At 39.6% G+C, this 23,138-nt stretch overlaps 2 protein-coding genes across 2 annotated transcripts; one reads left to right on the top strand and one right to left on the bottom strand.

Annotated features, from left to right (window-relative positions):
* Positions 1–188: 188 nt before the first annotated feature.
* Positions 189–4,981, bottom strand: LOC145902322 (uncharacterized). Its single transcript, XM_082990258.1, has 7 exons — positions 4,691–4,981; positions 4,397–4,481; positions 3,905–4,189; positions 3,398–3,545; positions 3,039–3,149; positions 2,544–2,696; positions 189–1,479 (listed from the first exon to the last, which is right to left on the bottom strand). Exons 1-7 carry the CDS (start codon positions 4,833–4,835, stop codon positions 1,129–1,131), a joined length of 1,278 nt encoding a protein of 425 aa, XP_082846384.1. The 5' UTR covers positions 4,836–4,981; the 3' UTR covers positions 189–1,128.
* Positions 4,982–7,209: 2,228 nt separating this feature from the next.
* LOC145888722 (glutamate--cysteine ligase catalytic subunit-like) lies at positions 7,210–20,262 on the top strand. The gene is made up of 15 exons (XM_082979548.1): positions 7,210–7,362; positions 15,853–15,962; positions 16,393–16,509; positions 16,878–16,943; positions 17,139–17,255; positions 17,328–17,386; positions 17,469–17,674; positions 17,855–18,006; positions 18,072–18,193; positions 18,268–18,380; positions 18,906–19,103; positions 19,174–19,285; positions 19,398–19,462; positions 19,529–19,649; positions 20,087–20,262. Exons 1-15 carry the CDS (start codon positions 7,210–7,212, stop codon positions 20,260–20,262), a joined length of 1,887 nt encoding a protein of 628 aa, XP_082835674.1.
* Positions 20,263–23,138: the final 2,876 nt, after the last annotated feature.

The raw sequence follows: 23,138 nt of genomic DNA, 5'->3' as shown, positions 1-23,138 counted from the left end.
GCAATACACTGCAAATATCGTGTCCCTGGAAATATTCTTGCTGAGAAAATCTTGGTATGTATACTAAAACAGACGAAACACTGTACTACACCAGGATTCGAATCCAGGTTGCCTTGACCACTAATCCCGATAAGGTTTTCTTCTTGGTAAAATACTGCTTATGCATGGACCTGTAGCGCCCACAGCAAAAAGTGTGTTTTTGTATTTTGTTTTCAACAAAGTATTAGACAATAGCAGATATTGGGCATACAGAATACCAACGAGATAACTGTTGCAACCATGCTAAAAAGTCAGGCAAGAACGCACTGGAAACAACAAAACTAAACAAATATATACTGCCTGGCGAGGATGTGAATATGTCATTTAAGGATGAATGTGCATGAAGATGTTTGGCTACTACTTATTTAATTGTAATATATTACAAAGCGAATTTGATGAAAGCAATGATGTTTGGCTATAGTGAGTGTAGAAATGCAAAAACAAACTCTAGAAACGTAGAGAAAAAAGTGCGATTAAACGGGTCGGTTTATAAAAGAGAACACAGCCAAGCAAGGTTATTCGCATTGCGACAAAACAGTTATTTTAAAACCAGGAAATTTCATTTTGACAGACTTCACAGCGTAAACTTAAAATGGAAACACAGTAAAGCAACTTCGAATTTTGTCAAAATGACCCAAAGAATGCGAAAATATTTCGTGTCGGAACTGCAGATGAAGGGAAGGACGTTTTCAACGAACAAAAACATTGAAAAAGGATACATACTGGAAAATAAATAATCACAGAAAACGTGTGAAAATTGCGCTTAAACAAACCATGTTTGATGCGAATCGGGAAAAAATAGTTTTTTTGTTGTGTATGCATAACGCGAAGTTATTTAAACAAAGGTAGAGTACAATCAAGGTAGAATAAAGAAACAAATGTGTTTTTTTACGGTAGAGCAATACTGCAAAGGCATTAACTCACTCATAATGCTTACCGGCTAGAAATTTTTTATTGTTGGTCAAAGACGTCAACATCGTACTTACTATATCAGCTTTCAGTGGCTGTTTCAGTCACAGATCAATACACCGAAATGTTTTAACACTCAATGAAATCGCAATGGTAAAGAAAACATAACTGAAGGTTGCTTCATTCGCCGGCTGTCGAGTCGTCGCGTTCCGAGTGCAAATGACTGAGTATTTCACCCGGAGATGAAGGAATTCGAGGGAGACTGGACTCTGCGTCTTCTGGTGAACCGTCAAACAAGGCCCCCGGGTCTGAATCCCGCAGTTGCGGGGTGTTTTCCGAAGACGAAGCGATCATGCCAGGTACCTCGGCTACACTAAGCTTCTCGGTTGACACATTTTGGGGTGTGGAAGAAGGGCTATTTTCGGATGACGCTGGAGCAATATTGCTTTCAGGGATTTCGGTCTCGGACTGCTTCTGTTGCTCCTCGTGCTGTGAAGAACTTTCAGCCTCGGCGGCAAGCTGTTTGGCCGCCTGTAACAGAAATGTTATACTTTGGTACAAAATGTATTGAATTTGGACGACAAATCTCTAAATATATGATAAAAAAACTTCTGGGGGTTTCTTAATAACACAAAAATGAGCAAAAAGTTTGTCTGGTACCACGACAATAGCAGGATTATTTGTACCTTTACTTGAAAAGTAACAATTTATTGAAAAGCTGTTGAACAAACACGGGGTGGCGCTACAGTTCAAAGACGCATATGAAAGATAAGCACAAAAAAAGCGCAAGGTATAAAGTTGTACCACAGGGGACCGGGCTTTTCCCCGACACATATTGTCTAATGTAGGCATTTGCGGTCGAAGCTAATGCTCATTAGCAGGTGACATCCCGCACTTTTTACTGGTAATTTAGGGCAGGCGACAGTTAACAGACGCGTCATGGCATGAGGTAGTGCAGTCTAATGCAAATAACGACGCCGCAACGCAAATTATCTGCACGTTGCATCACAGACAACTAGTTACGACTGGTTTGCACGCAAATTTCCCTTTAAATGTCTGCTGGTATATTGTATATAGCTAGAACTATATGATTGCTTGGGCGAGAGTTCGCGGGCCTTTTGGGAGGCGAGATGAAGTGTTTCCAAAAAAGTTTACACTAAAATCCCTGTTACAGCATCATCCAAACCGCTAATGATGCAGGATTGTATATTGGAATCTTATTAAGCCGTCCGTACCAGAGTCAAGAGATTTAAAGGATTTCGGCATATAACGACAGCAAGCTTGATCGATGACGGGCGTCGTTTGTGGTAAACCTTATTAAAACACACGCCAAAGAATGCACGTGCAACGCTGCATAGGCGTATGCACGTATTGATTCGATAATTGCTGCCAAGAATTGGCAGTCCCAAAGCAATAACGCAAAAATGTTTAGAAAGATTCACAATTAATATATAAATATTAATAATAATGCATTTGACAAGATTGACCCAATCTATCAGCACCTCTCTTACACAGAGAGTAATCAAGATATACGAAGCAAAATACATACGTTCGTCTTAATTGTAGGGTACATTTTTGGTTGTTAAACTCCATACCTCCATTTCCACGTTCTTCTGTCTTTGGTAATCCACAAAGTCGTCGAATAGACTCGGCCAAGCTTCATTGTCGTTGTAATTGGACAGGTCGTCGCTCAGTGCCTCAGTCAGGTAAAGAAACATGCTCCAAGTGTCACGTGATATGCCCCGCACCTGAAACGGAACGAGGAAGCGATTTCGAAGGAATGTTTCCAATTAGATGGGACGTCACTCCCCTGAAAGGAGCAATTATGAGACAATCGGGGTCTGGCGGTGGCATTTCGTCACTTCCTCAAATGCAGAAGCTTGCCCTGTTCATTTAAGAATTCCTCTTCAAACACATTTAACTGAGATAAGTATCCAGTGCTATTTCCAAGCATTAAACAATAACCTGGGGTTGAGGTTTGTAACATGCCTTTGCAGAATCCCTTCAAGGGGTGTTCTCATCATCATGTATATATAATATGTGGCATGCTCTACTACAAATTGATAGTAAAACACATTGATATTGCCTACATTGTTTTCAGTAAGGTAATTGATCCACGAGCTGAGTAGATTTGGTGTGTTTCGAGTGAAAACGACATTCCACATTGCAATAGCAATGTCGCAGGGTAAGGAACGTTGTCCCTGAAAAACAAAACACAAGGTTGCTTTAACATCCTCATAAACAGATATTTAAACAAATTTATGCTAAGGCAGCATGTCTGAATACATGCATACTGGTGTAAAGCACATGCAAGACTCAACAAAATGACTGACAGATTAAATTGTAGCACTATGTAAACTGACTGCTTAAAACCTCATGAAAAATTCATGTGTGACAAAACTAGTTTGCTAAACTAGGCACAGTACTGTGTGTGCATGTTAAATTGTACCTGTTCAGCATCCAGGGCAAATTGGAATGTGTATCGATACAGCTCCTTGAAGTTGGACACGGCTTCAGCTTCAACAACTTTAAGTAATGACTTCAGTGAAGATATTGAACTGCATTGTAGGGTCATAAATCCGTCGACAAACTCTTTCCTAGGTCATGAATAAAACATTAGCTTTACAAACGAAACAATTGATCGAAACTAAAATAACACTTGCAAGTAAACATGTACTTGTAAGAAAAATGCAGTGACTTTGAATTAGACAATTGCTACTCGTCGCAGGTTATCAGGTATGTGAAATATTCCAACACTTTTTTATACTCCCTATCTTCGCGTTTATAAAGATATATATGTTTAACTGCAGGCTGTTTAACAACAAAACAAGCCATAGCATACAAAGATAGCCTAAAAAACTTCACAATATACTGCTTTTCATGTAGTTACCAACATGCCAATACCACATGTTTCCAAAATATAAACAATAACATCTAACAATAGCAAACAACTTACTTTGTAAACCTGCACATAGTTGAGGCTTTAAATTTCCATGCAAGAGCAAGCACGATGAACTCTGTGGGATCCACTTCCAAATCCTGGCAGAATTTTTCTGTGCCATCGGCCAAAATCTCTTGTGCTACTGCATCATCACAATAAGAATCAAACAATGCCTCCACTTTCTGCAGGTCAAAAGTCTCCATTGGTGTTCGGATTTTATCGACTTGGCCAGGAGTTGTGCTTGCTGAAGCTAAAGTTGGAGATGTCTTTTGAACTCCATGGAGGGGAAATGCTGGAAACCTATTTAAAATGCAAAGTTTTCCAAAATTCTTCAAACAAAGAACATCTTCTATTAAATACATCTACATTTTGTCTGTTGCATAGTCAACACTCTCAGCACAATAAACAGCTGTGAATGATGGGATGCTAATTATAATCCTTTATAATCCACAACGATAGGTCTTCTACTACTGAACTTTGTACTTAAGGTGTCAAAATATCACATACTTGGATGTGGCATCGTTATGTGTGCCTTGGTTGGCAGCAGAGACATTTAAGGTTCCAGGACGTTGCAATCCAGCGCCTGAACCTCCTGTAGTTGAAGTAAAGAAAACATTTAGCGAACCATAAAATGTTAAAATGACAGTCAAGGTAACTTAAGAGGTGCAATGTAGTTTTGAAGGAAGCTCATGTAGGCCTACTATATGAACAGAAAACTAAAGCAAATTTAACTTCAGAAACACAATTGCATCCGGTTGGTAAACTTCCTTTATCAAAACGTTTTACATTTTACAGACATACCTGAAGACAGATGGCCACCACCAGAATGAAGGTCACCTGGCAACACATTTTCCTTAGAGCGTTTATTCCGTTTGGGCTTTCTGAAGCACGGTCTCAAACGCCCATCCTCATCCGTTCCACACATACATTGGCATTTGTTTCCCATCTTTACTATAGTTTGTGCCAAAATGTCAAGATAGACTAAGCTTTAAAAAGGTCCAGGCCAAATTGTGAACTATGACATTCCATGCAGACGATCTGTCTTTTGGACACGATGCCCGGCTCGCTTTTGTTCTACAGAGTCGACCTAATCAGCTGTTAACTGCTGCGATGACTGATCTCTATTTAACGCCATAGAGATCAGAGATTCAAACTTCGTTGCTTGTGTACATGTTAAAATGTTGATTTCAGGACAATTTTCACTAAAAGATTTCAAACAAGTTTCCACAAAGAATAGGAGAAGGGCCATTTTAGTTATCTACAATGATATCGCAATCCCTTTACCCTTTCAACAAGCGGCGGCACTTGTAATCCTTTTACTGGAGTTACCAGTTATTTACTTGTTTCTTGCTCACTCGCATGCTCGCTCTCTTGGACTTGCTTATACTTTAAAACTAGTTCGCTAAAAGTCACCAGCAGTTTGCATTTCTTTGTCGCTAATACCCCATTTTGATTCCCTCCGCATGGTATCGCAACGTGTCTTTCGATTCAACAAAGTAAGTCTGTTCACGGTGCAATATCATTTGTTTATAGTCAAGATCACGCAAAGCAGACTTCACCAAAAATCCAGGCATTATTTTTATTTCGAAGTTTAAAACTCATGTGACCCCTAGATGCTTATGGTCCCTGGTGTGGCGCAATGGGTAAACCCCCCTCTTTCGTGGTTTCTGGACAGCAGTAGAACGCCAGACTACAAATCGTTTTTACAAGTCGGAGTGTCTTAACCCTTTTTGGTTACACTTATTCCAAAACTTATACGTTTGAGGGTTTTTGCATTGCACAATTTGTTCACAGCATTCATTGTTTTATAATGTTTAGTCAAGTTAAACATAAGAAAACTATGCGAATTTTTGTAACTATGGTGTAAACTGTAAACAGTCACAAACATAAATTGTCGCAAGTAAATAATGTCAAAGCGGCAGTGTGGCAATCAATCCGATGAGTGTCAATGTTTTTTGGATAAAAAAGTTGTTTCCTAAAAGCAAATAGGTTTTTCATCTAGCTATAGGTGAAGAGAAACACTGCTCTTGTAATATTTTTAAGCAATGGTAACGCAGTCAAAATGTTGTATAAGTTAAACACTTATACAAGGGAAAATTGTGAGGAAGTTACTTTTCTTCTCAACATTTTATGCAGGGAAACAATTTATGTTTTGACACAGGCGCTCGTACCACATGCTTTTAACTTCCGTCGCTCCAGAATAACAGTTTCAGAACGCTTTGAATTTCAGCGATAGATGTAATTGGTATGTGTGCTGAGGCTGAGAGCTTTGCGTCACAATTAGGTATTGTTGAATTGCATTTACAAAAGCTTTATGTCTCCATCAAATGTTAGCAGGAAGTTTAGAGTTAAAATCATGTCTGCTTAAAAAACACTCATCGAAAAAATCAATAGATCAGTGAAGATTTTCAATTTGTATGTGTGAGGTTATATATCAGATTAAGTTTATCAAAATACAGTAACTGTTGGTTGGTTGTATTTCTAATCACGCATTCGTAGACGGGCCGTTGAAAATTTTTTCCAACGGTAATTTTTTAATGCATTTTGAGATTCCGACTTTGCGTCATCAATGGGTCAGTCGTCACAATGCTGCAGGTAAAGATTGGCTCAAAATGCATTGGTTTAGATAGGAGTCATTTGTCCCCAAAAAAACTGTGTAGCTCTACCCTAAATCGTTTTGTGGGAAAAAATTTACGTTTAGGCATAGCAGAAATTGTCGAACAATATAAGAACCAAGCACCAAAAACAACTTTACGCGTTGACGAAGAAAAATGTTTAGAATCAACCGCAACTGGCGCGCCGGGCAACAACTTAGCTGGTGTGTGCGGTTTTACAGCGGCGAATAAATCTTGATAGAGTAAACTAAAGCATTAGGAGAACACTTGTTTCATATGCTGCGAGTTTCGCCACTAACGACACAGTAAACACGCATATCAATGCAAACCAAAAATCTAAACCAATGCAAGCATTTTCCACCAATCTTCACCTGCAGCATTGTGACGTCAGACCCATTGAAGACGCGAATTTGGAGCCTTAAATACGGCCGTATTTTCGTAATTTTGACACAAAGCCTTTGAAAATCTTGTTGATAATGAAAATTCATTACGACAAGTGGCCACGCCACGATTTCAGAAAGCTTGAATAATATTTTATGCGCTAATGCCACAATGCTAGTATTGCGCCGACTTTCAGTTATTAGTGACAAAAACAAAAAACGTTTGTTTTAACTTACAGTCCGAGATAAGTCATGTCCGATGGTACCCTATTGCTGTTTAACCATATCCAAAACTACTTATCCCTACATGTAGACGCAGAAAAGTATGGGCTTGCTTGACTTTAAAGGAGAACCTTTGGATTGGGAAGATATACAGCCACGGATCGAGTACATAAAGAAGCATGGAATTTTGCAGTTCCTTTACAACTACAAACGTCTTATGACAAGACCCAAAGATGACTTGATGTGGGGTGATGAGGTAAATCAATTCATAAATAGATCAACGAAAAATGGGCTTACAGCTCTAAAATAGACACATTTTGCAGTGTATTTGGCTTATCAATCGATGACTGACATATTGTATGCGAAAATTTGCATCAGTGCTTATTTTCAGTCATTTAAGAGAAAATACATGCATTGCTTGAGCATTTGTCATTGAGCGGAAATGTAAGCAGCAAAAAAATGTTCCGGTCCGGTTTGTTCATCGTGTGGTTGAAAACAGGTCATGAACAATTCAAAACCTTAGCAGTATGCAGTAGCCGATAGATAAAGTTGTTTTTGTTTTTTACTCAGACTTTTTGAACAGAATAATTATTGAACCATCCATTATTCCATGAACTGAAATTGAGCGATAACAACCTATTGTTGAGTCACTAACAGTGTGTTTTGTTATAGGCGCAAGCCATATTTCAAAGACACGTTGATTATAATGCCAACATAAAACGTCCCTTTGTTGGGTTAACTATAGGCTTATAGGATACAATAACACAACACCAACAATCACATATCAACTGGAAACCCAAGTTAAAGGTATCGACTTGAGCATTTAAACTGGTTTACGAATAAACTCAGGACCGCATTTGGAAACAGTTGACCATATTTCACCTGATTGGGCTTCGATCTTGAAAAGTTTTTACGCATTTACAAAGAAACAAATTCAATTATACAAACAATCGCATTATGGGCGACACCCCGGACTTACGAAAACCCTGAAGAGTGTGGTGACATCATCACAAAGGTCCGTCAGTGGACAAAAGGTTGAGACACACTATATTGATCCATTGTTTATTATTGTAAGGTGAAGTGTTGTTTGGTTTAAAGAATATGGGAATATAAACATAGGTAAAGTATAATTGTTACATCGTAAATCTACTGTCTCCCCAAATGGTAAATTTCTGTATAAATAGCGCCTCCACGTGGAGAAATTCTCCCCTCGTGTTCGGCAAGTTTGCTGACAACTGTAGTTAGTTTCGTGGGTCTACGAATCTTGTGTTATTTGTTTTGCAGGAAATTTAAGTTAATTATTCTTAACAAGTTAAGTAACCTGTTTTTATTGCTGTGAACATCAAGTCTCACAGTAATTAGTGACCCAGTTGTTTTCGGTAAGTGTTGTTTTATTTGCATGTGTGTTTATGTCAATAGCCATTGTCTTGAATTGTCAAACCTGGTTTAAAGTGTACTTTGTTTGTTACTTGCAGTTCGACTTGAATGCTCGTTGAAAATTAACTGTTTAAAGTCCTGGTCAAAACGTTTCGGTGAGAATGTTTTATCTTTGAAACCGGCATTTTTCTATCGTACTCATGGCCCAATATTTCATTTAGAAAACCGTCCGCCTAATCCCGTGAAGTACATCTCGCTAATTGAAGCCAACAAGGGCTTTGTTAATACAATAAACTGTTGGAATTTTGTTGGATATTAGTGGGAAGAAGCCTGTAGTTGGGACCTGGCAGGCGCGTTTTTGAATCTACGTAGAAGCACCAGAGTGGACGTCTGTGCCCACCAGGAGCACTGAAGTAGGCGTTACATTCGAAGTTTTCGAAACGTTTGCAAAACAAACGTTTTTGATTTAAAGTGAAGCTATGCCTGGAAGTGAAGGAGGTCAATCCTTTTCATCACCAATATCTAGGCACCAAGTAGTGCTGAAAAAACATGCAGCACCTTCAATGATCCAACTGAAGCATGACAAAGAATTACTGAATGACTGGTATAAGACTGCTGAAAATGCAATCATGTACAAAGATATTTCATTGGTTAATTCTGTTTCAAAACGTATTGAAGAAGTTTCAACTCGCTTGATAAACACATATTCTAAGCTTTTAGAGTGGGTGCCATCAGGTGAAAGGCATGATGACTTTCAACTACAGTTACAGGAAGTCATTCAATGTAAGAAGGAAATGGAAGCAAGAATTGGTCAGTTTCAAACGAATTTCAAAATTCAGGTTGGAGAGAACATTGATGTTAGTTCTTCGTCATTCGTTACATCTCCAGTTGCTGTTCGTACTTTTCCGGCTGTGCAACAGGCCCGAAGTGCGAGGACGAGCTCTTCCAAGTCTACCCATTTTTCAAGAAGCTCTACAAAGACACAGGGAAGTACATCATCCAGTGTAAAGCGGTTGGAAGCAAAGGTTCGTCTTGAAAAGGCTCAAGTGAGATCACGGCATGTTGAGAAAACACAACAAATTGAACATGAAAAACAAAAACTTGAAGCTCAAAGGCAAACACTAGCAGCACAGTGTGAAATTGAAGAAGCTGAAGCAGAAGTTAAAATTTGGGAGGCAGCTTCTAATGTGTCTCTAGATGATGGGAAAATGAGATCAAATGAAACCGATATTCCAAAACTTTTTCATAATGGTCTTGCTGAAGAAAATGAAGTTCTATTGTTGAAGCCCTGCAAGTCCAAGTACACCTCTCCGCTGGACAAAGCTGACCCAGCAAACCCATCTAAAGCAGAAACTGTACAACCTGAAAGTGCTGTTGTGCGTGGAATAATGGCAGCAGTTGGTGATGCAATGTCTACACCAAAAACAGATTCACTGAAATTTCATGGAGAACCAATGGATTATTGGCCATTTATCAGAAGTTTCGAAGCCACTATTGAAAAGAAGGCACCTTCTGATCGAGTAAAGATGAACTATCTAATGAATTATTGCAAAGGAAAGGCTTACTCATTAATTGAGCATTGTACAGTTATGCCACCTGAATTGGGATATGCTCAAGCTCAAAGCATTCTATATGACAATTTCGGAAAACCATACATAGTGTCAAGAGCCTTTGTTCGCCAACTTACAAGTGGTCCAAATCTCAAACCAGATGATTCTGATGGTTTGCAGCAGTTTGCTACTTCACTGCGCAAATGTCTTTTGATTTTGAAAGGCTTGGGAAATTTTAGTGATCTGAACACCACTGACAGGTTGGTTGAGTTGGTATTGAAGTTACCATACAACTCACAGAATTTGTGGAAACGTCGTGCGGCTACTATTCTCCGAGAAAAGGGTGAAGAAGCAAATTTCCAGCATTTAGTGGAGTTTGTTGAAGAAGAAGCAGAGGTTGCCAACACTGTTTTTGCAAAACTGCTGGTACCTCGCAAAAGAGAAGAAAGGAAGCCCCAGGACAAGCCACCCAAGAAGAGTTCTGTTCACACAGTTGTAACCAAGGCGAATAGAGCGCCCACACAGACCAGGTTTACAAAATCAGTTTCGAAGTGCTTGTTCTGCAGCCAAAGTCACTCCTTCGTTGACTGCCCTAGTTTGAAGAAAAAATCTGTTTCAGAAAGAGCCAACTGGTTTCGTGAGAAGTATTTATGTTTCAATTGCCTAAATCCTGGTCACATTGCAAAGCAGTGCAAAGAAGCTGTTACTTGTTCTGTAGAAGGTTGTGGAAGAAAGCACCATGCATTATTGCATTTGCCCACAAGAAGTGCATCAGCTATAAGAAATCCTGATGCAAGAAATGTAAGTTCATCTGTAAGTGATGTGCCTTGTACAGGGAAGGTTTGTTGCAACACATCAAAGAATGGAAGGAGTGCATATATGAGTGTCCTACCTGTAAAGTTTGTTGCCAATGGCAGAGAATTCGAGTCCTATGCCTTTCTTGACATTGGGTCCGATGCTACGTTTTGTCATACAAAGCTAATCGAAAAACTTGGTTTAAAGGGAAAGTTCAAACGCATTCAAATGGATACACTTGGGCGGAGGCCAAAGATGCTAGAAGGAATTGGTGTTGATTTACAAGTGGTATCCATGGATGGTAATGAAGTCATCAACATTGAAGAAGCCATGTCCGTGGATCATATTCCAGTAAGTCCATACTCCTACCCAACTGACGAGGATCTACAAAGCTTGCCTCATCTAAAAGGTCTTGAGATGCCAAAGGTTGACAGTGAGGAAATTATGCTGTTAATTGGTACCGATACACCGTATGCTCATCGCACCCTGGAGATTCGAACTGGAGGGAAAAAGGAGCCATTTGCTGCGAGAACTCCACTGGGGTGGTCGTTGATTGGTCCATCACCAGATAAAGGGTATGTGCAAGCCAATCGAATCAGAACATTGGAACTGGATCAAAGAATACAAAGGTCATGGTACCAAGATTTTTGTGAAGAACCTGGAGATTTGCAATTCCCCACATCTAAGGAAGACAGAAAGGTTTTAAAGTTTATGAAGGAAGAAGTTAAACATGTGGATGGACATTTTGTCCTACCTTTACCCAAGAGGAATAGCGTAAAATTACCTGGAGACAATTTAGTTTCAGCGCAAAAAAGATTGCTGTATTTGCAAAGGCGCTTGCAAAAGGATGACTTCCTTTGCAAAGGATATGTGGAAAGAATTCAAGAGTACATAGACAAAGGATATGCTGAACAGGTGCCAACTGAAGAACTACAAACAAGTGACCCCACGTGGTACCTTCCTCACCATCCAGTTTATCACCCACATAAACCAGACAAAGTCAGAGTCGTCTTTGATTGCGCTGCAACACAAAAGGGTGTGTCCTTAAACGATAGTCTCATGCAGGGTCCTGACCTTGTTAACAGTCTGGTCAGTGTGCTAACCCGCTTCCGAAAGAATCAAATTGCAATTGTTGGTGATGTGGAAGCTATGTTCCACCAAGTTAGAGTAAAGAAGAGTGATTCAAATTTACTGAGGTTTTTATGGTGGCCTGAAGGTGATCTCACAAAGAAGCCAACAGTTCACCGAATGTTAGTCCACATATTTGGAGCCACCTCATCCCCATGTATGGCTACATTCTGTTTGAAGCACACCACTGAGGAATTTGGACATGAGTTTGACAAACATGTGTCTGAAATAGTGAAGCACAATTTTTATGTAGATGATTGTTTAGCATCTGCACCTACTGAAGAGGAAGCAATTAAGACTGTTTTCCAACTTTGTAAATTGCTACAAAGGGGAGGTTTTCGTCTCACAAAGTGGATTTCAAACAGCCAAGCAGTTTTGGACCGGATCCCTGAAACTGAAATAGCAAAATCAATGAAAGATATCAGCCCGAAAGAAAGTGTCAAGGAAAGAGTGCTGGGCGTGTATTGGAATGTATTTGAGGACAAGTTTGGGTTTCGAACAAGAAGCTATATTGACGAACAAAGACTTACCAGAAGAAGACTATTGTCGGTCATTAATTCCCTATATGATCCTCTTGGTTTTGCAGCACCTGTTGTTTTAGTTGCAAAAAGAATTCAGCAAGAAGTTATTCAGTTGAAGTTGGGCTGGGATGACACAATCCCAGAATTCCTGTCCGAAAAGTGGAAAAAATGGTGTGGTCAGCTGCCTGAACTTAAGCAGCTTTTATTGCCAAGATGTTTGAACCCACCAGATTTTGGAAGAGTGATTGAACGCCAAATCCACCATTTCTGTGATGCATCTGTAAATGGTTATGGATTTGTTACTTACCTTCGACAAGAGGATGAGAATCATTGTGTATATTGTTCTTTTCTGTGTGGAAAATCTAAGGTCACTCCACCAAAAAGTGAAAGCATTCCCAGATTGGAACTTGTTGCAGCTGTTCTTGCTGTTAAAGCTGACAAGTGGTTACATGAACACTTGGACTATCCTGATTGTAGATCTACATTTTGGACTGACTCAAGTGCTGTTCTTTTTAGCATTTCAAATGAGAGAAAGCGTTTTTCCACATTTGTGGCAAATCGTTTATCAAAAATACATCAGCAAACTACCACATCCCAATGGAGGCATGTAGGAACCAAGCAGAATCCGGCTGATGAAGCATCACGAGGAATTTCAGTGAAGAAGCTGCTTGGATCAAGTTTATGGCTCAAGGGTCCGAGATTTTTACAGAAGCATGAAAGTTCTTGGCCATGTAACCCTGCCCTTAAGGAATGTGTACCAGACGAATTTAAGCCAATTGAAGTAAAGAAGTCAATGGCAACTTGCTGTTCTACAATCAATCCTGTTGACACTTTAATAAACAGGTTTTCGTCATTGTTTAAGTTGAAGAAGGCAGTAGCCTGGATATTGCGGTACAAACTCTACCTGCATTCGAAGAAAACTGTTCAGAAGGGAAAACTGACTGTTGAAGAGATTTTACAGGCAGAGCTGGAATTGGTGAAGTATGTCCAAAGGTCAGCGTTTCCAATTGCATTTGAAGCTCTGTCGAATTTAGGCACAGATCAAAAGGGTCGTCGCTGGTTGAAGAAGTCTAACCAAACGAAGTGCTTAAACAAGTTAAACCCGCAACTGATAAGCGGTGTCCTTCGACTTGGAGGAAGATTGGACAACGCACCCATTCCCTTTGAATCCAGACATCCCATCATCTTACCAAGTAATCACCATTTGACAAAGCTAATTATTACGCATTACCACGAGCAAGGCGGTCATTCAGGGACTGCACATACATGGACGGCGATCCGCCAGAAGTACTGGATTGTCAAGGGTGGTGCAGCTGTCCGTCGTGCTCTCGTTCACTGTATACCTTGCCGCAAACGCAACGTGCCTCGCAGTCAGCAACTGATGGCAGATCTACCACCAGCACGCTTGAAGCCGAACGAGCCACCATTCTCGTACACCGGAATCGATTTTTTCGGTCCCTTTTTAGTGAAGCGCGGCCGCAGCGAAGTAAAGAGATATGGCTGCATTTTTACCTGCATGACGATGCGTGCCGTGCATATCGAAGTTGCCGAAGATTTGTCAACCGACTCGTTCATAAACGCCTTGAGAAGATTTATTGCCCGAAGAGGAAAGCCAGTTGAAATTTATAGCGACAATGGAACGAATTTTGTGGGAGCAGAGCGTGTTTTACGCGAAGCCCTGGAGGAGCTGAACAAGGAGAAGCTGGAAGCTCATCTTCAACAGAAAGGAATAAAATGGGCGTTTAATCCCCCAGCAGCAAGTCACATGGGCGGCATATGGGAGAGATTAATCCGTTCCATACGAAAAATCCTGAACTCGATGCTACACAAGTCCCCGATTATTAGTGAAGATACCCTACGTACGTTGATGGTGGAAGTTGAAAATATACTCAACTCCAGACCGTTGACGCCCGTCACGTTTAGTCCAAGCAACGACGTTCCTTTGACACCCAATCACATTCTGTTACAGAAGCCAAGCCCTATTATGGCACCTGGGCAATTTGACGAAAAGGACAACTACACCCGCCGTCGCTGGCGCCAAGTGCAGTTCTTAGCTGACGAATTTTGGAGACGATGGACCAATGAGTACTTGCCAACCATCGCTTTGCGGCAAAAGTGGCCAGACAGAAGAAAAAATATCGAAGTCGGCGATATTGTTCTCGTTGTTAACGAATCTATGCCCCGTCGAGGCTGGGACCTTGGTCGAGTTATAAATACCTATCCGGACAAACATGGAGTTGTCAGACAAGTCGACGTCAAAACGAAATCAAACATAATCAAAAGGCCAATTGCAAAGTTGTGCCTTGTTTTCGAGGCTAGCGGTTCCCAAGTGCATTCGACAGGCTCCGACAACTAGTCGTCGACTACTAGTATTGAGCGTGGTGCTCTAAATTGAAGGAAGACATGAAGAAATGAACGCTATGCTGTTGAGCTAACACCCACGCATGTTTATTCATACAGACTTTGCTGCAACTAGCCAATTGAAATTGGCAAATTTTTCGTCTCCGTAACTTGTGCGATTTACGATGTTATTTTTTGTTTGTGAATTGGAAATGTACTCTTCTGAGCCGTACATTTGTGGGGGAGGATGTTACATCGTAAATCTACTGTCTCCCCAAATGGTAAATTTCTGTATAAATAGCGCCTCCACGTGGAGAAATTCTCCCCTCGTGTTCGGCAAGTTTGCTGACAACTGTAGTTAGTTTCGTGGGTCTACGAATCTTGTGTTATTTGTTTTGCAGGAAATTTAAGTTAATTATTCTTAACAAGTTAAGTAACCTGTTTTTATTGCTGTGAACATCAAGTCTCACAGTAATTAGTGACCCAGTTGTTTTCGGTAAGTGTTGTTTTATTTGCATGTGTGTTTATGTCAATAGCCATTGTCTTGAATTGTCAAACCTGGTTTAAAGTGTACTTTGTTTGTTACTTGCAGTTCGACTTGAATGCTCGTTGAAAATTAACTGTTTAAAGTCCTGGTCAAAACGTTTCGGTGAGAATGTTTTATCTTTGAAACCGGCATTTTTCTATCGTACTCATGGCCCAATATTTCATTTAGAAAACCGTCCGCCTAATCCCGTGAAGTACATCTCGCTAATTGAAGCCAACAAGGGCTTTGTTAATACAATAAACTGTTGGAATTTTGTTGGATATTAGTGGGAAGAAGCCTGTAGTTGGGACCTGGCAGGCGCGTTTTTGAATCTACGTAGAAGCACCAGAGTGGACGTCTGTGCCCACCAGGAGCACTGAAGTAGGCGTTACAATAATTAACCGCACTGCATTCAAAGCCATGTAAACTTTTAACTGTCAATATCGGGCCCCGACATTTTACGATCGGGTTTATGGATAAACTAAATATACTAGCTGTTTTCTTTATAGGTTGAATACATGATTGTGAAGTTGGATCACGAAAACAAAAGGGTGCGGCTTGCGATTCGTGGTGAAGAGTTGTGCAACAAACTGCGAGAAAAAAGTGCTAAAACAAAAAAGTTTGTATTTGTTGATGTTTTTTTTTTGTGAAATCAGGACAGGTCGGAAGTCATTTTTACACAAAGGGGATTCACCAAGTTTTGTAAGGACCTCTTCAAAAATTCGCAAATGGTTGTTAAACATTAAGACACTGCTTAATAATAAGGCCCCTGCAGCTGGCGGAAAATTTTAGGTTTAAAAAAAATTGTTGCAGAGTCATATAAAATGTAGACAGAGATTGATTTTCAGGATTTAAGGTAGATACCATTTCATGGATATAAAGGCATTGGAGCTGAATAGCACAATAAATGACAAACAACATCCTCATGGAGTTTTGCCAAAGTAACAACATGTCATGTTTTTTATGCCTCTGTTGCGAACATTTCTCAATAAATAGTTTACGGTCGAAAAATTTATTCGCAAGCTTTCTTCAAAGTAAAAAAAATTCAGTCCAACAGCGGCGTGGACTCAAGAATACGCCAGTTACACTTTGGAATCGACTCCGGCAAATCCCTTTTCCAGTGATATAAACCGGTTGCATGCTGTAGAGGAGTGCATGGCATTAAGGTAAACTTAAACCCAAACCTGGTGATAATTCAACAAGGAACTTTTTACATATGATCAAGTAGTTTTTATATTGATTTTAACCCGTCAACTGTCGCCTTTGTGAAAATTAGGAGTTGCTTAAACATGCTTATATGCTTGCTTGTGCACTGCTTTTATAAGAGACTGACTGTTAAACAACCACCTGATGAAGCACTGCTTTTTTTGCTGCACCTGATGAAGCGAGATCAATCTCGCGAAAGCTCGTGCGAATAAAGTTGTTTAACAGTCAGTCTCTTATAAAAGCAGTGCACAAGCAAGCATATAGTCATAGATCAGAGACAGACACGACAAACTGAAGAAATTAAACATGCTTGAAATTTGTAACGCAGAAGAAAGGAAGTTCGTAAGATCCTGTTGCCAGACGAACAGATCATGACACTTACAGTTTTCCCACGGTTTGTCAACAATGGTTAAGATATCTGATACAGCGAGTGTTCCAGGGAAAATTCCAATGTTTGGCAACCCTACACAAGTTTAAGTTTTTATTAACAATTCCAAATCAACATACCTGTCAAACCACTGACCGCCGTACATCTGTTGAAGCGAATGACAGTTTACTGTATTAAATGATTACACTTCTTTCATTCCAGAGAAGGTTGTGGGGATTTTACAGTTCCTCATTATCCGATCAGCGGTCCGGAATCGAATCCAGTTTCCAGGTCGTTGTTTTTCCCAGACCAGGGAATAACTCGACATCCGAGATTCCCGTACGTGATCGTAGTTTAAACAAGATAAAAACAGTGTTGACAAACAGGCGACAAACTCAAGTATTTTGTCAGATATCTCACCAAAAACATTCGCAAAAGGAGGGGAGAGAAGATAGCCATCAACATACCGAGTAGGTTTGCAAGTGCACACTTGATATCGCTTCCTGTTGAAATGTGTTTGTTCAACTACATCAACTTGTACAACACCTTTAGTTTTCAAAGACGTCCACACGCCGTCCCCGTTTATCGAAACTTTCAATGACCCGGAAGCGGACGCTGCAGCAAAACCTGATCACATTTACATGGACTGCATGGGACTTGGCATGGGTCATTGTTGCCTTCAAGTCACCTTCCAGGCATTCGATGTCGACGAAGCCCGGTTGCTTTATGATCAACTGGCTCCAATTTGCCCTGTTATGGTAAAAAAACACACAGCTGGAAATAAATTTAGTATAAGGTTTAAACATAAATGTTAAAGCTCCTCAGCATTGTTATCAACACATGAAAAAGATTGTGCACTATTATATACACTGATATACAGTGGTATGCACAGTTTGTGTTTGTTTGCTATTGTAAGTTGTGCGGACTTTTTATTTCAGCAGGCCGTCAGCGCTTCGTCACCGATTTGTCGCGGCTTTCTATCCGATATCGACACTAGGTGGAATGTAATTATGGCGAGCGTGGACGACCGAACCAGAGAGGAAAGGGGATTGCTGCCTTTGAACAAAAACTATCAAAGCAACACCTCAGGGTACTGTGGTATATCTGGGTGCACTCTGTTTGATGAAGTATATTTTGGGAAACCTTTTCCTGCAGAAAAAAGATACGGAAGTCGAGATTTGACGCCGTGAGTTGTTATCTTTCTGAGGATTCGACAATGTACAACGACACACCGCTTGAAATAGACGAAAATGCGAAAAAAATGCTCACAGACGCAGGTTTTGATTTTTTCAAGCCCTCGCCAAAACGACCCAGCAGTCTGAGGTTTTACTGCGATGTATTAAATTTTCAGGTGTCGACGAAGTACTTGCGAATCACATTGCCCACTTATGGATACGAGATCCTATGTCTGTGTTTTCCGGGAAAATCGAACTTGATGACGAAAACGATAGCGATCATTTTGAAGTAAGTTACGATGTTTTCAGGACGACGAGTTTGCATCCAAAACAGATTCAGCAACTTAGGATTTTGTAATGTTACATGAAGTTCTTTACATTGGCAAGAGTTTGTACGTTGGTGCATGCATCATTAAAACAAAAACTGCGATAAGTGCAACGATGTTTCAAAAAAATAATCAGCAAAAGGTTCCCAAATAGGGCGTCGCGATGCATGAGTCGTTAAAATGCTGTTGGGGAGTTGCTTGTATCGTCTTTCCAAGATTACCCCGAGCTTCCATTTGTTTGCCACAAGCTAAACCGTGCAATGGCAATAGGTGAACATTTCTGAGCAAATTCTCATTTTATTTTATAACAGTGGTTAATGAAAGTCGCGAACCACTGGGATAGTGTCAATTTCTTTATTTATAAATGAGCCATATTGGCTGGAAATAATTGTGTTTTCACCTTGGGCAACTAAGGCAACTGGCGTTTAGATTTTCCACAACAAATCGACTGTGTTTTTTCGTGATTTTTTAATGTGTTTTTTTTCCAGAATATTCAATCGACAAACTGGCAATCTCTGCGCTTCAAACCTCCCCCGTCAAATTCTTCAATCGGTTGGAGAATTGAGTTTCGGGTTCTGGATGTACAACTCACCGATTTCGAGAATGCAGCTTTCGTCGTGTTTGTCATTTTGTTGACACGCGCCATTCTTACCTACAAGTTGGATTTCCGTATTCCAATGTCTCAAGTAAGGAGTTTAAATGTGTTTGAAAGAACAAGTTTCTTGCAAAACAGTTAATTCACATGTTTCCTCCTAGGTAGAAGAAGGCATGGCACGAGCTCAAGAAAACAACGCGGTGATTAACCAAACCTTCCACTTCCGTACGAACATAATGCCTTCAGAAAATCAATGTAAAAATCGCAACAAAGGTATAGCAGTACAACGCTTTAAGCCAACACTTACATATATGCCATCCAAAGTTCAATCAGTGTTGTGTTTTTACTCCAAATGACTAATCTAAGGTTTCTCATTTATTTTTAGGGATGAATCCTCCCGTTCTAGCACACTTCGAAGAAATGACTGCTGACGAAGTTTTCAACGGCAAAGTAATCTCATAGCAGTATTATCTTTTTTGGTTGTGTTTTACAGAATACTGTATGTTTATTTTGCAGAAAAATGTATTTTCCGGCCTAATTCCGATAGTAAAGAAATTTTTAGACAGCGTTGACGTCGAGGCTGAAGCTCGCAGTCGTCTTAACAAATACTGTGATCTGATCAGTAAGCGAGCATCTGGTGAGTACGTTCAGTTATCAAGTATATTCTCTTTCATATTTACTGCATGTTTGCTAAGTAACATTGTTTCTGAAATTTTGGATAATAGTCGTTGGTCTGTCAAGTTCATAACACACACCATTAACCATCAACCAAACAAATTCTACAAGACGTCAGCGCATTGGCCACCTGGCAAACCATCGTTTAAGGCAGTGCTTCCCAACCTTTTTCAGTTCGCGACCCACTTTTAATGCAAGTTTGATTGCGCGACCCACAATGAGATATGACCAAACGAATAAAAAACAATTATAATGCATTAATTTCGTGATCTGGGTTGAGACCCACTGGTTGGGAAGCACTGGTTTAAGGCATATAAGTTTATGATGCTGGGAACATTGAAGATAGAACAACCCTCTTCGATTTGATGAATGTCGATGTGGTACTTTCTAATTTCTCAGGTGAATGCATGACTACAGCGCAATGGATCCGACATTTCGTTCGTCGTCACCCTGAATACCAGCATAATTCCGAAGTAAACGATTCCATCGCCTACGACCTTGTAAAGAAATGTGACCAGATTGAAAAGGGAGAAATGATATGTCCATTGCTATTTGGTGACACATCAGAAAACTGACGTCTTTCTTCCATTTGTGAACAATACATATTTACTCATGTACAACAATGTAGACAAAACGGTGGAAATAAGCATTATTTGTTTTCCTTTGAATTAAAAAATGTTATTTGCTGAACCTTGTAGCGCTATGCTTATGTAGGAAGTCACAGCATGTATTGCTGTGTGACTGCAAAAGACTCATATAACTTCCATGCAACGGTAGGCTATATTATGTGCGGTACATACTGCATCTTACGCTGCTTGTATGGCGTCGTGCTGCGTTTTTATCATGTGATCATACAAAAATAACGTGGGTATAGACTTTCGAGCTAAGGTTTTACTATGTTCAAGTTAGTGCTTTATTGATTACAATAAAATAAAAATCTTAAACATTTCCTACCACTTTTTTTCCGAAATACGACGATGTTTTGTCGAACATGAAAGTTTTAAAGTGTAAGTATACCAACTTATATAATATTTGGTTTCAGTATGTATCAACATAACTGTGTTGACGTAATAAATATAGTGATGTAATCATGACGTCATTTTACAGGCAGAGGCATGGATACAAAGTCTCCTTTTTGTGTAAAATTACTGTTTTCTTGTTTTTTAGGTATTGAAATTACCAAAGGGATGTTATTTGACAAAAAAAATCGCCAGTTAACAAAACTTTCAACGCGGGTTACTTGGCCGCCCTACGAGGTAGCAGCATGATTTTTTTTACACGTAAACTTCCAATATCCGGATGAAGGCTGCTGCGACCGAATCGTTGATGTAGTAAAATTAATGTGGCAGGCTTCGTTGGGGGTCACCACAATCCTACCCTACCCTTCCCATCCAAACCCTGGCGGCGTCGCGTGACCATGGCGGGTATGGCGTTATGCCAACATACCACTTTACTCAAAACTGTTCTTCCTCTTTCCTGCCAAAAACTATTTTAAACATAGAATTTTGGATACCCCCACAACCCCTGTTCTTTCTTTTGTTGAGTTTAATATTGGTTTACCACTCTCTAAATTTTTTAATTTACGCACACAGAATAATTTACCTCATGCCAGAACACCTTCTTCTTTCTACTTTTAGACCTTACTTTTAGGTTTGCCCCCACTGAATCTGAGCTACTTTCTCCTAAGTTAAAACCCCTTTATTTACGTTTAACAAATCCTGAATCAAACCTTTTTCAGTTGACAGATTGGTCCTCAGTTCATCATTCTTCTTTACCCAATTATTTAAAGATTTTTAATTTTCGCATTGCTGATGATTTGTTACCCGCTAAGTCAACGTATACCCCCTTTCTTTTAGACAATGACTGTTTTTGTACTTTTTGTTCTATTAAATATGAAACTAACAAACATTTATTTTTTGAATGCTCCCAAATTCAACCACTTCGTTCCTTGGTTATTTCAGTTCTCAGAGCACTTATGCCACAAAACCCCTATTATTTCGATAATCCGAGTTATTTACATTTTCCCGAACTGCTTGACGATAATACACCCAAGCACTGATTATTATTATAAACACCACCCTTACCCACACAATATGGAAAACCCGAAACAAAATTTTAAAAAATCCCAATTTTGCTAAAAATACACACAGAAATCTCACCCAATCCTTCCGTCAATCGCTCAACTTTAAATATCGGTTACTGCGGACAAGACCATGCAGACCCCCTCCTCGAGGCGGTTCTTGCCAAAGCCTTGAATTTTTTGAATATTTAACTGGACCCCACAGAGTGTAGGCTACTCTTTATTTGCGCTTTCTTCCCCTCCCTTTTGTAATTCTCCCCTTTACTTGCGTTCTCTTTTTGTAAATATTGTAAATACCGTTTATCCTTTGTTTTCGCTAGATTCCTTGTTGTTTGTCTTTTTTGTTACTCGCTGCTGGACACCTCCCAAGTGCCCGAATAAATATAAAAATGTCATGAAATTATTGTAAGCTGTATTGTAGTTATGTATAATTATGTTTTGAGTAGGTAGAAGCCGCATACAGCAAAGGCAAATAATTTTTGCTACTTTAGCAATACTTTTGTATGCTATGAATAACACGGTCTTTGCAAACTAATACCATTAGCGTCAGTTCTAGATTTGATATAGCAGCTGTTGAAAAACAGGTTCACCAACAATAGTGTTGACTTTTTTATATGAGGTGACGAAGCATAAGCGTTATAGATAGTGATATGCCACATTACAGGCAAACTATACGCGGTATTTGAATAATGTGATAGTACGCTCATTTAGTTTACTCAAGTGGTTTTTAACCTTGTTTTCTGTCACGCCTCCTTTACCTATTGGCCTATGCCCCGGTTAACCTTCGATCAAATTCTGAAACAATTAGTCCAGTTCACTTAGCAAACACTGCAACATCAATTAGTTCGTTTAGTTTTAAAGATCACAAAAAATTAGGTGTGTGAGAATGATTACATATGGAAGAAAGAAGAAGCACAAAATAAGAGCATCATATGATACCATGAAAAAAGAGTATAATATGTTTCTATCATAAAAGAGTAGTATTTGATATTATGATGCGATTGTTCAAATTCGTTATGCATGACCAATCTAAAACACGCTCAGACCATAGTATACTTGAGTAAATGCCAGTTGTTCCTTGTAAAATGTGGCAAATTTGCAAAATTATTCTGCCAGAATGAGGGTGGTGACAAAACATCACCGTACCTCGGAAAGAAGGGTAGGAAATATTTAATATTTTTAATTATTGGAATCAATATAGAACTAACTTTAACATACTAAAAATTCAGCTCGAAATTCTACCCACGTTTTAAGTAATTCCAATTTATATGTGAGTTTCCTATCTCTTCGTATGCAAAAAGTCGCATTTGATCTCCTGGAAGTCATGCGTGACGGAGACAATGGTTGCACTACCATAAGAGTAGAGAGTAT

The sequence above is a fragment of the Ascidia mentula genome, chromosome 1 (assembly GCF_947561715.1).
Source record: "Ascidia mentula chromosome 1, kaAscMent1.1, whole genome shotgun sequence".
NCBI lineage: Eukaryota > Metazoa > Chordata > Ascidiacea > Phlebobranchia > Ascidiidae > Ascidia > Ascidia mentula.
The sequence above is the reverse complement of the archived record's forward strand: the minus strand, read 5'-3'. Positions and strand labels throughout refer to the sequence as shown.